General features: G+C 35.4%; 1 protein-coding gene across 17 annotated transcripts in view; it reads left to right on the top strand.

The window, feature by feature from the left end:
- ERC2 (ELKS/RAB6-interacting/CAST family member 2) overlaps window positions 1-14038 on the top strand; it is a 918050-nt gene that overhangs the window by 298775 nt on the left and 605237 nt on the right. For all 17 annotated transcript variants that reach the window (XM_074313127.2, XM_074313130.2, XM_074313128.2 and 14 more), the window contains one exon: window positions 4367-4522. In XM_074313127.2, the coding sequence (XP_074169228.2) occupies window positions 4367-4522 (156 nt within the window). The remainder of the gene's footprint in view (window positions 1-4366; window positions 4523-14038) is intronic.

The raw sequence follows: 14038 nt of genomic DNA, 5'->3' as shown, positions 1-14038 counted from the left end.
GTAGTCAGGGCAAGTTTTCCCTTGAAGAATCCAAATTATTGTTTTGATTCTTCGCTTTCATATAAAACCCGGAGCTTAACATGATAATTAAAGTCCTATTTTTTCCCCCCAAGAATTGACTTCCAGGGGAATAATATTAAGAAAAATCGCGTTAAGCAGAGTACTCGCTGTAGGACTTCCCAGGACCATTGATGCTAATAGGCATTGGGAATCCCCAATAAGCATTTCTCAAATTTACTTGACCCTGAAACCCCCTTTTTACAGAGCGTTTGGATTCTGTGGACTTTGGGGGAAAGCTGTTCTGTGTTGTATTTCATTTTCCCCATCTCTAAGAAGGCCCACAATTATGTTTCGAGAGCTTTTGCTTATTTGTGAAGCATAATCAAGATGAGTATTGGAAAATCACTACATAGATTAAAAATATCATTAATAAATAATATTTAAAGATGTTCAGATGAAGAAATCTCTGGTAATCAGGAGTAAAGTGTTCCTTTACCTTCTAAAACTTTACTTTTCAAGTTGCTGCAGCCTATGTCTTCATTTAATTTTTTTCTCTTTATTCTAGATCAGTGTTTAGAGTTACTGAGCGTGTGCATTTAGTATCTATTCTGAAAAGCAGCACCCATATACCACATTGAGCCATATCAGGATTTGTGAACTAGTTTCCTTCCTTAGTCCTCTTTAAATATAAATAAGTTTTTGGTCATTTATCTAGTTTTAGAGGTTTTTAAAAGAGAGAAAAAAAGAAGTTCTCCCTGTATTCCTGAAACTGAGGCAGTTGAGAAGCTGTGATCATAGCAGTTGTTTAATTTGCTTTTATTTTTCATGCTTATGTCTCCTCTTGTCTTGCTCTGGTTCAGCATTTTGAATTTCTTGGGCACAATCAGTACATCCCCTAATATATCTATGTATTTTGTATCTGTTCCTTTCTCTAGATCTTAATGATATTCTCCTATCTCCTTTTCTCTATGCTCATGATTTCAAGTATGAGTTCTGTTACCCTTTTATTGACTTCTTATGTAAGAACAGAAGTATTAATAAGGGCAGAAAAATAAACCTTTATTAAAGTGACTTCCACAACACCCATTTCTCTTTTCTTTCCTCTTCATCTTCATCCTCTTCCTTCTTCTATTTTGGGACAACTATGGCTAAAGTAAAAAAAAAGATTGTGAGGAAAAGGAAAGCTGTTGGTTAAATTAAGAAAATTAGTAAAAGGTAAAAATACTATTTTCAAAATGTGTTTCACCACTTGGTGAAATTTTAACTCAGATGTTTATAGGGCAAGAGGGTTTTCTATGTTAAGAAACTTTCTATCTTAACTCAGTTCTGATCTTTCTTTAGCAGTATGTGATATTTTACATTCCAGTATGAAGCTCCTTCTAACCCATTTAGAAGATGGCAGTCGCTAACTAAAGCATCCAGAGTTGACTGTGGGGAAAGCTCCCCTTGCTTACATAGCTGAGACCTGAAATTCTACCAAGTGCTAACCAAAAAGTAAGGTATAAGATGTGAGGACTACAAAATGTAAGGCAGTGTACACACACACACACACACACACACACACACACACACACACACATTTATGCATGCATGCATACATACATACATATACATGCAAATGTGGTTACCTTAGACATGTGTCTGAGATTCCAGAGGTTTTTATGTAGGAAAAGCAGAGATGTTGGCCCTTCCTTTCATACTTAACTTCCAGTAAACTCTTATAAATATTGTACTTAGATATTTGTAAATCTCATCAGTAGCCAACTTGTATCTCAATAACGAGAGGAAATCTACATCATATTGATATCTATCTTCTCCTGTATTCTAAATATAGTCTTAAAGCTTTCACAGGTATAAATAAAAATGTTAGCAATGGGTATATTTGGGTGATGGGATTGTGGACAATCAAAACTATCTTATCTAAATAGCTTCTCTTCTTTTTTTTTTTTTATAATGAGCATGTCTCAGTTTTATAGTCAGATAATAATGGTGATTTAAAATGACTCTCCTTTACTTAGGAAAGCTCTTAGGAACTTGTAGAACTTCTCTTTCCAGCCTTTTTGTTACTGCTGCTCTTTTTATCTGCAGAGTTCTCATAGCTCAGAACACATGAGTCATGGAATATGACTCTACATTTGTCAGCTTGGGCTGTCATAACAAAATTACCACAGACTGGGTGGCTTCGAAAACAGAAATTTATTTTTTCAAAGTTCTAGAGGCTCAAAGTCCAAAATCAGGCTGCCATGCCAGCATGATCGGGTTCTGGTGAGAGTTCTTTTTCTGGCTGGCAGATGGCCACTGTCTCACTATGTTCTCACATGGGGGCGGGGGGGGGAGAGAGAGAGAGAGAGAGAGAGAGAAAGAGAGAGAGAGAGAGAGAGAGAGAGAGAGAGAGAGAGAGAGAGAGAGAGAGAGAGAGAGAGAACAAGCTTTCTAGTGTCTCTGCTACTGAGGGCACTCATCCCATCATAAGGACCCCATTCTAATGACTCCCTCTAACCTTGGTTACCTCCTAAAGGCCTCATTTCCAAACACCGTCATATTAGGGGTTAGGGCTTCTACATGGGAATTTTGGAGGCACCCAAACATCCAGTCCGTAACACTTCCCTCACTCAAACTGGAAGGATGCAAGATTCCCAGAAATTGCATCTAAAATAGAAAAAGACTGGCAGGCTATACATAAAAACATTAATGGTGGTTATCTCTGGACGGTGGAATTAGAGGGGATTTTCTCCATTTCCTATGAGTTTAAAGTGTCTTATTTTCAAAACTAGAAAAAAAATGCAGTAAGTATTATTTTTAAAGGAAAATGGAATACCATAGAATGTAACATTCCATAATAATCTTGCAAATTTTACAGTCTCTTTATTTCATCTTCTTGGGGTTTGTCTGAGAATTAATAAAGTGTTTCCAGCACTTAGAGCACTTGGGTCTTGGCACCCAGTGGAGCTCAGCAAGTAGCTGTTGCTGCTCCTCGTTTTCCTGCTAACGATGATAATGTTAATGGTAATTATTGTATTGCCACATGAGACATGTCCTCCAGCATGTAATGTAGAAAAAGTAAAATAGAAAATAGTCACAAAGTCAGGACAGACACATTTGTTGCTAAGCTTTATTTATTTATTTTTTTAACAAGTTAGTTATAAATTGAATGGCCTATTAATTTTCTTTACTTTTGAAACTCTTAGCTTTTTAGATTAAAAAATGAATTGTTTAACAAAATTAGTTGGTGGCTTATTTTGAATTAACAGTTATAAGTGTAATATAAGCTCCTTGAGTCTGTACAATAAAATGTCAGGTAGATGTTGACAGTGCAAAAACTTAAAGCGAAACTTGCCACATATTTCATTCCAAAGACTGATTTGAGCCTAATAGTCAACTTGGGGAGTAGTTTTTTTTACCCTGTAAGAGCTCTCTCTTCTCTACTTCCTAATGCATCGTTTCTTATGCTCTATCTTGTGTGTAGAGTCTGTATTAGTCCCACATTCTAGTTTTTTGACTCTGTAAACCAATAGGTTAGAAATGCCTTGCAAGGTAGTAATGGTTTTTGTCACGCGGGGAGCTGACTGTTTGCCAGATAAATCCTGACATTGTGATATATTATTTCCAGTTGCTATAAATTTTTAATATTTAGTGTATCAGTCATACGAAGTCGACTTTCAGTTATTTAATTTCACTTGTGTCTGTATTTTAGATGAGAATCCTTTTTCCCATTAGTAGATTTTAATTTCCTTTCCTCTCACAGTCAAATTCCAAGCATGCCTTATAAAACCAGCCACAGAATATACACGTGAACAAACGTTTTTTGTGTTTACGAGTAGACTCAAGAATATACACTTATATATTTTCAATTACAAACTTGTCCACTTAAATGGTGTTTTATTTTCTAAGAGCTTAGATCACTTTTATCACTGTTGTTTTGGTTATTTGATTCCCAGATATTAGACAAACATATCTAGAGGACTCTCTATGTTGTATTGAGACATGATCTTTATTGGGAGCTTAAAAATAATCTCACAACTGATCCTCAGAAATGAAAAAAAAAAATTGTTCTGAATTCAGGGCTATGTCTACACCATAATGAACGTATTACTACCAAAATTGCTTTCTGAAATTCTGTTTTGATGATACTGAAAAATAATTTTCTTTCTTTCTTTCTTTCTTTCTTTCTTTCTTTCTTTCTTTCTTTCTTTCTTTCTTTCTTTCTTTCTTTCTTTCTTTCTTTCTTTCTCCTTCCTTCCTTCCTTCCTTCTCTCTCTTTCTCTCTCTCTCTCTCTCTCTCTCTCTCCCCCCCCCGCCCCTCTCCCCTTCTTCCCACTCTCCTTTTTGTTTTGCCTTTTTTTTTTTTTTTTTTTTTTACCAACAGGACACAAAAATTGCTTCATTGGAGCGAAACATAAGGGACCTGGAGGATGAGATCCAGATGTTAAAAGCCAATGGTGTGCTGAACACTGAGGACCGTGAAGAAGAGATCAAACAAATAGAGGTTTACAAAAGTCACTCCAAGTTCATGAAAACGAAGGTATGGTCCAGAGTTATAAACTTTTATACTCTTAGTGTGACTGGAAAGTTATGGCTTACATACATACTTTTCCCAAATACCCACATAATTGACTTTATGTGATATCATGAAATATATGGATAATAAAGAGGAATGCAAAGATTTTCAGTTCAGAAGCATAGATTCAAGATAAAAAAATCAGGGAAAACCTGTGCTAGAATTTCTATGTATAAAGGTATTCAATATTTTCTAATGAGTTTCTTTGGTGTTGTTCTGTCTTGGGAATTAACATTTATTTTTAATAGTCCTATGTCTTGCAAATTTCCAGAGTTTTTATAAGTGTGCGATTTTTTAAAGTTTCTGTCATTGCCAAATTTTTGGCCCACCTCTAGAAGGTGATTGTGTCAAAAGGTGTGGCCCTTAGAAGACAATTGAACTGATTTCAATGGTATGAGGACATTTTGGTTTTAGCATAGTGTTTAAGACAGAAGTGATTTTGAGTCCTACTGCTGCTATTTGCATACACTCAATATTCAACCTCTCTAAGCCTTGGTTTCTTCATCCATGAAATAAGGATAAGAAAAAAGAAAAGTAGCTATATCATTGGGTTCTTTGGCGATTCCAAGAGATTGTGCATTTAAATCAACTTGCCTAATCTCTAGAAAATATTCAGTAAATGTAAGGCATTGTTTTTGACAGTGATTATTATTATTATTATTGCTATATGTTTCTATTGAAAGTATTATTTTAGTACCCCTTTCATTAATTTGTTTCATTATTGCCAGTGTTAAAGAATTTGGCTTACATTTTTTTTCAAAATTAAACTGGGCTGCAAATGGACCATGCACCTGTATATCTATTATTTTTACATGTACATAATTATTAAATTTATAAACCCAAATAGGTCTTTTGAGACTTTGAGGTGCTTTTATCTATTCCTCTCTCTAACTCATTTTGCTTCTGAAAATAATAACCACACCAATTAAAAATTTTTTTTTTCTACCACTTGCTCTTAAATATTCCTGTTCTTGTTTTAGGTTTTACTCTTGTTTCTTGCCTTATAAAGGCAGCAGAGTGATGAGTAATGCAGACTTCTGTGAGAAAACAGTGAGAGTAGGGAGAAAAATGTTTAAACGATGGTTATGATTTTTATCAGTTATGAAGTAAATGCATACTCTTTGCAGAAAATTTTCAAATTATAGAGAGGAAATAATATCTAGTATCTACTTCACCATGTATGTATGTGTGTGTATATATATGTGTGTTTCTCCAGGGGAAATAACAAAAACTGTGCTTACTTCTGCCAACTTTCCATCTGTAAGGTGATGTTGAGATTTTGTCTAAATTTGGATCAAGGAGTGGAGATATGAGAAGGAGAATATCCGTTGATTTGACTCTTACCCCTTGTTATCAGGGACTGCCACAAAAAGCAGAATGGGTATTCCTGCTCAGCCCTGCCTTCTCGTTTCATTTTTGCAGTCTTTCCCTCTCAGAGAGTTGAGCTGAGGTATAGCAAGCACAGTAGTAGGGTGGCCTGCAGACGATAGGCAGAGCCTCTGGGAATGAAGACCAGAGGCACAATATGAGCGAACTCGCGAAGTTTGGGGGAAATTATTATTTTGGCTTAAAGTTTTCCTCCCTACCCTGTCATTGAATGGTGGGAGAGAGTTCAAGCCTCTTCTACAACTGAAACTGCTATGGATCTGTAAACTTCACCCCTCACCATGGACTCTGTCCAGGTAAATAAAACATTTATATGGTCTTCAGCAAGTAAGTCATGACCTTTATTGGCCCGTGGTTGTTTGAGAGACCATCAATCCTCGAGTTAGTTTTAACTTTTAATGGCTAGTTACTTTGAAGGGTTCCAAAAATAGTCAGGTCAGAAGAATGTTTGAGGAGAGTAGAGGAGCATGGTGGGAAGAGTGCAGGCCAAAGACTAAAGCGAACTCTGGCAAATCTCTTCCCTGCCCTTGCTGGGTGCCTGGCCTTAGGGAGTGACTTAGGTCACTCAACCACACTTTCCTCTTATATAAAATGAGGGCAACACTACCCATCATAGAGGGTTATTAAAAGGATTAAATGAAATAATGTAGTTAAAGTGCCTGGCTCAAAACAATAGCTGTTGACCTTTAACAAATACACAACCAGATACTTCTCCAGCGAAATGGGTTTATTCAGGAACAACAAAGAATTACAATTTGGGACATGTGGTCTAATGGATAGCCATGCGTAAAAGTACAGAGAAACAAAAGATAGGAATTCTATAGACTTGGGAGGGGCTGTTGTAAATAGAATCCATTGGAGGAAACTGGAAGTTTGAAATATAGTGACTTTTCATTGGCTGAGTTATGGCAGGCTCTCATTGGCTGAGCTGTTACTGGGCTAGGAGAAATTTTTTTCTTCTTCCTGCTACAGTAGTAGAGTAGCATCGCTTCCTGTAAGAGATGCAAGGTATGTCTCTTCCTGTTGGGATCAGTTGAGTGACATGTGCATTAGAGTTTTTTCTTCTAGCCTCCTGACTCCCGTTTAAATGAGGTTTTTGTTTATGAATTCTCACAGAGCTGCTAATTATACCCATTATTATTGAAGAAGTAAAACCAAATATAATTAATAATAATAGTAATAATGTTGTATTTATTTTGACTAATGGAGAAAAATAGATTTCTAAAAATGAGTTCTTATAATGTCATGTAAATATCCCATATAGAATGATAAAAATCAGCTAAAAAGTACTAGTAAGTAGTTTTTTTATATTTTCTCCATTGAAAGAATGTTCTTATTGGATTGAACCCTAACATTTATTTGCTCATACTTGCTCATACCATTACTTCAGTTACTTATTTTTCCTACTTCTACTTTGAGAGGGAACCTTGATTCCTTATTTAAGCCTACGAGTGGTCGAGCAGGTCTGCTAAGACATAGCTATTGCTAAGCATTTAGTCCTGAGTGCTTGTGTTTTGTGCATTGTGGGATCCCTTAGGCTGTGTGAACTGATTCCAATCGGGGAAATCATTTATCATGAAACTTATTAAATTTTAGAGGCATGGATTGCTATCCTCTAAAATTGGATCACTAGCATATTTCATGGTCCATTGTGGACTATTTTCTACAAAGTTTATATGAATATATTGCTTGTCAAAATCCTCACAGATATCTGAGGAGTTAATTTTTGCAGTAGGGGGTCACATATGTTGACAAAACAATTGGTTAGTGTGACCTTTGGGGTCTGTTTATCTTGAAATCTTTCATTCATGCAGTGTTGTATGGATAAAGCTGTCATTGGTGGAGTTTGAGTATTACAGTCCTCATAGACTGGTTTCTAGCACATGTTGCTGAGCTAGCAACTGAGGGGCACTAAAAGTAGTGCATGTTAAGTACTACCACTCCCTCATACTGAGAACTTAGTTGGGAAAGTAAGAAATATACTAAAAAAACTACCCTGAAGATTTGATGTGAGTTAACTTCTGGCTGGAGCAATGCAGGTTGTGTAGGTTTCGAGTTAGTGTTTCTTGTCTAAATGATCAGATTGACAAAACAGCAATGACAGGCCTGGTTAAGAATGCAAACCCAGATCGATGCCAGAGCAAACCTAGAAGGATAAGTGAAAATACGTTTCCACCAACAGATAAGGAAGTAGGAAGAACTCAAGTCTATGTGAAATAACACGTTTTCCAAAAAAAGAAAAGAAATATTAGATTTAAATTGCAAAAACCTTAGAGGCTCTGAAACTTACTTGGGAAATGGAAAAGTAATTGCTAAACTCATTTGGTTTACTCAGGCAGTGACAGAAATGGAAATCATAAAATGACTTTGGATCCCAGCTAGCAGAAAATGCTAGATTTGGGGCTGGCACAGTTGACTTCGCAAACTGTTGTTTTAATGGCTTATAGAGACTCAAAGAGTCGTGGTAGAACATTTCAGAAATTCTTATGAAATGCTGCATAAGGAGGGGAATCGAACTCTTGAAAACCAAGTCTAAAATTCCAGCTAAATATTGTTACTTCTTATTGCTGTTTGTAATGAATATGTAGAAAGCTTTTAAACGTGGCCAGGGAGCTTCTGTTTTACCAGGGGCCTTTGAAGCGGCACCCTCAGGATGATCACTGTTTACAAAGGGTAGGTTAGGAGATGCTCTTTGATCTGAGTATTTCTTTTGTATTTCTTTAGAAATCTAAAGCATATTTTATCATGATTATTCAGAAGTTTACTATTTTTAAAATAAAAAGATAAAAGATAAAAGATAAAAAAATTCAACCTAATCATGAAGAAAGCCCCTAAAATTATTCCCATGTCCATGTTCTCATTTGCTTATATTCTTGAAATATTATTTAGCTGAAATTTATTTTTATGATCCATTAGTGATCAAATTGACTCAGCATTTCATTCCACTTCATTAATGGGGCATAATCTCAAATCAATCTCAATGGCAATGTGTAATGATTTGCTCCAAATTGTTAATAAAGGCAGCTAATAATAGTTCTTATATACAAACTCATTTTTAGATATAGAAGTTTCTTGAAATAGATAATGTAAAATTTTTCAGTGAAAATTTGACATAGAAACAATGTAACAATATTGTGGTATGAAAAGGAAATGCTGTTTGCATTAATTGTTAAGATGAATAAAGCATGTAGGTTGGAGGGGAAGGAAGTATTTTTAACAGCCATCTAAAAGGGGGTGCACCTCCATTTTGATGCTGAGCAGATGGCTGGGACTGGTAGGGCCTCTGGAAAGCTCTGTGATTAAATTAGGTAGCAGTGAAGACCTAAATTGCTTTTATACATATGATGTCATAGAAAAACCATGATGTCACATTTTTGGAAAGCTGGAAGGTGAGTTGCAAAAACGTAAAAGCAGAGCTCAGAATCTCAGCTTGTGTAAAGGCAGGGATACTAGACATAGTCGGCCATGGTGGAAATTCCTGCATCTTATAAGGACTTTGGCACATGCATGCTGCTCCTGAGAACTGAGACTCTGGGAGATCTCCTGTGCTGTGCAACTCTCCCCTGTTTGAAATTGCAATTTCTACCCCCACTCAGAAGGCTTAAAGGAATCAGATTGTGAGAGCAGAACTAAGAGGCCAAGAAAAGCATGAGTTACCTTCAGGAGCACTGTTAAGCCTTTAAAAATGGAATGTAACATATAAATAATTGTTTTTCTGGTAGGAAAAGAATGATAGCCTCTCCTGTTCCCCACGAGCCTTTGTTCCCAGCCTAACACATTTTTCATCTACTAATCCCAGTACTTCTATATAAGCCACTCGCGGTGTTTTCATAGTTTGCCAAAGATGCCACTCTGCTGTCTTAGATCGCCCCCTTTATTCTGAATTTGTAACACATTTTTTTACGAACCTCTGACGGATTACAATCCTTATAACCCAAACTGCATGATAATAAGCATATCATTTTCTAGACATGAGGGCCATATCTACAGTGAAAAAGAAGCTGTTTTATTTGGCAGAGTAGTTTTTTGAGGGTGTTGGTTGTGTCACAGACATAAGTGGTAGAAGAACTTTCAGACGAGATGAAGTGTGCCTGATGTCCACATGGATTGCATATAAAGCATGTGATGTAATTCCGATTGGCTTTTCTTCTTGCCATCGCCGAGACAGACCTTCCCCCAGCCTCAGTTCTCATGTATGTTCGATTGCATCACTTTCCATTTTTATTGAGTTTATGGCTATAAAAGAAGCCAAAGGCATATTTTTATGGACGAATATGATTTTTTACCCTGTAACTATATTCCCTTTAGAAAAGCCTTTTTCTGTTATTGTCTGCATAAAATATTTATTTAAAATTTACCTCATGGCAGTGATAGTCTGAAAGCTATTTAAAGCAACTCCTTATTTAATATTTATAGACTGAAATAGTTTTATCATTATCAATCTATTTTTATTAAGTAAAGTAGGTGTGTCTAGAACCTGCCATCTCCTTCCTTTCTATTAAATACCATTTCATTGATCAAGTTAATTTCATTCAAATTCCTCTCTCAATATCCCACCCCCACACTAGATTTTTACTCTGGTGTTTGTAGAAATGAACACAAATCAGTCTTTTCACTATAAGCATCATCTTTGCTTAGGCATGTAGAGTTGAAAAATTTTTTAACTTTAATTTCAGATAAATCAGTTTCATGTGTGAAACCAACTAAATACTATGCTGTCATGTACAACTGCATGTGATTTGGGGCCATGTTCCCCGAGAATAATGCGAATCATCACAGATTTAATTTCTTTCATAATTTTAGGTAATCCTAATACTGATTTCCCCTTTTATAAAAAATTTAGAATTTGTTCGTGTTGAGAGAGAGAGAGAGAGAGAGAGAGAGAGAGAGACAGAGAGAGAGAGAGAGAGAAAGAAAGAGAGAGAGAGAGAGAAAATGCTTCTTACTTTTGTCCCGGGTAAAACCGATCAGACTCACGAATCATTAAATTATAACAGTAATGTATTTCATGGATTGCACATACCTGAGCTGTTCTGCCACCTGCTCACAGATACCCAGAGAATGTTAATAATCAGTCATGAGTCTCTTCCAGTGAACTTTGAAGCATACTCAGAATCCTTCTCAAGACTGCCTTCTGGCCAGCCACTACCAAACCTTTAGATTTGGCAAGAAAGATGAAAATTATTTGTCCCCTGATGTAGTCTGACTTCTGCCAGTAAATGGCAGTTCCCTCCACATAAACCTTTGTAGTAAATTGTGCAACCTGAACACTTCTAGAAATGGGGGCTTCACTTCTCTTTAAGCACCCCACTCTGTTCATGCTAAGCAGTTATTTGCTGTCTGTAGCTTGGTTCTTGTTTATGCCAGTTTATTTGCTGAAAACAACAAATGCTGGATGAAATATATTTTAGAAATATACATTTAAAAATGTATTTATGAACTGTCAAATTTGAAAGATTCTCAAGGGTCAAAGCTAAGACAAAGTAGGGAGTGAGAGGGATAAATAGAACACTAATTGTATCTTCTTGTTAGCATTTGCTAGAATGGTGATGTTGAGCTTTGGTTTTCATATCACAAGGACATTTAAAAAAAAGACAGAAGCCTGGGCCTGCTCAAGATGGGGAATCAAATAGGAATTCTGCTACCATTACCACATAAAGCTAGGATCCCAGACAGCTTCACTCTTAAGTGTAAGGGTACACTAAAAATTACCCTCCCCACTCTACTCTTTTCCCATCAAGACTAGGGACTCCAGGACAAATTACCTGCCTTAAAACTTTGAGCCAGTGGAAGATAAAAAAGCCAGCTTTGAGAATCTATAATCACAGCTGGCTCTTGCATAGGTGTGCAGTATGAGGTGATACAAAAACTTCACATAGACAATATAGTTTAAAGGGGTCCTCAATAGGCAGAGCCCCAGGTATTGGCAGAGGCAAATGCTCTGGAAAGCCATGTGTTAACTTAGGTTTCAAAATATTTCTTTAGATAAAGTTAAAAAAAAAAAAAGAAAAGAAAACATGATTACACAATAAAAAATTTTAAAAATCACAAAACCTTTAAGAAAACAAACCACCATAAGTGATAGCCAATGGAACAACAAACAACAGAACCAGATGGCAAGAACTTCAGAAGTCGGAATTCTAAGAAAACACTATGATATAAGTATGTTTAATATGTTTTAATAAATAACAGAAGGGATTGAACATACACATAAAAGGCAAGAGATTATAAAGCAAATTTAAAGAGAGCCAAATAAAATTTCTAGAAATGGGAAAATATCAAAATGCAAATTTCAAAGCTCAGTGAATAAATAGAGTGGTCATAGAAGAGGAGAGACTTACTAAACTAGAAAAAAGAGCAGAAGAAGTTAAAGATAAAAAGATGAAATACATGAAAGACAAGTTAAGATACATAGAAGATAGAATAAGAAAGTCTAGCGTAAGTATAATCAGAGATCCAGAGGGAAAGATGGAGTAGGGACAGAGTCATTATTCAGAAGCCATATTTGAAGAGATGAAAGCTGAAAATTTTTCTAAAACTGATGACAGATACCAATTTACAAATTCAGAAGGCTCAAAGTATCCCTCATAGGATAAATAAAAAGAAACCTATTTGTTTACATCAAAGTAATGCCACAAAATCTCAGAGACAAAGAAAAAGTCTTACAAAGAAGTTAGACTGTTTGTCCAAAGAGGATATATGGATGACTAATAGGTATATGAAAATATGCTTAACATCATTAGTTATTAGACAGATACAAGTTAAAACAACAATGAGATGCCACTTCATACCCACTGGAATTGCTATAATTAAAAAGGACAGATAATAAAAAGTGCTGGTTAAGAATATGAAGATAGTAGAACCCTCATTTATTTTGATGGGAATGTAAAATGGTACACTTTGGCAAATGATTTAGAAATTCCTCAAAATACTAATCATATAGTAGTTACCATATGGCCTAGCAATTCCACACCTGTGTGTACACCGAAGAAAAATGAAAACATATGTCCACATAGACTTGTACATAAATTTTCTTACTAACGTTCTTCATAATAACCAAAAACATAGAAACAACCTAAGTGTCCATCAGCTGATGAGTAGACAAAATGTGGTATATTCATAGAGTGGGGTGTCATTCAACAATGAAAAGGAATGAAGTACTAGTACATGCTACAACATAGATGAACCTTGAAACATTGTACTATGTGAAAGAAGCTGGTCACAAAGTACATATATTGTGTGATTCCGTTTATATAAAATGCCCAGTATATGCTAATCCATACAGACAGAAGGTAGATTACTGGTTGACTAGGTCTGGATGCAGAGGCTGGGGAATAGAAAGTAACGTCTATTGGTTACAAGGTTTCATTTTGAGATGATGAAAATGTTCTAAAATTTTATTGTGAAGATGGTTGCACAACTTGTGAATATTCTAAAAACCATCAACTGTCTGCTTTAAGTAGATGAATTGTATGGCATGTAAATTATATTTCAGTAAAGCATTAAAAATATAGCTAATGAAAAAATAATCCCATTGCAGTTAAAGAAATGAAGTTGGAGTGATAGCTTGACTTCTTATTAGCTTCTGTTAGCCAGAAGATGTGCTGAGAGGAAATATCTCAACCTAGAAAATTACTTTTAGTATGCATCAGTAATATTCAAGGAAGAGAGAATAAGGTGAATTTTTTAACACAAAAATTGAGTTTGCCACCTAAAAAACTACACTGAAGGAAATTTTTAAATGATGCATTTCAGGCAAAAGTAGATTCCTAATGGAATATCTGAGATGCAAGAATGAATAACAAATATAGTGACAAATGTGGGGGTAAATCTAAACAAACATGGACTGTAAAAAAATAATGATGAGTTAAAAACAAAATAGGAAAGAACTGAAATACATGAGAACAGTAATGTGTAGGTGAAGAGGGTGGTGACTGGACTTAAGGCATCTCAGGATCCTTCTATTATTTAGAAAGAAGATAAACATAGAGATTGACATAAGACTTAGATAAATTAAAAATCTAAGCATATTATAATTCCTAGGGTAATAATATAAAGATTAGAAGTAAATACCATAAACAAATAAGATAAATA

The sequence above is a fragment of the Rhinolophus sinicus genome, chromosome 5 (genome assembly GCF_057876585.1).
Source record: "Rhinolophus sinicus isolate RSI-liver-muscle chromosome 5, RSI-T2T, whole genome shotgun sequence".
Lineage (NCBI taxonomy): Eukaryota > Metazoa > Chordata > Mammalia > Chiroptera > Rhinolophidae > Rhinolophus > Rhinolophus sinicus.
The sequence above is the reverse complement of the archived record's forward strand: the minus strand, read 5'-3'. Positions and strand labels throughout refer to the sequence as shown.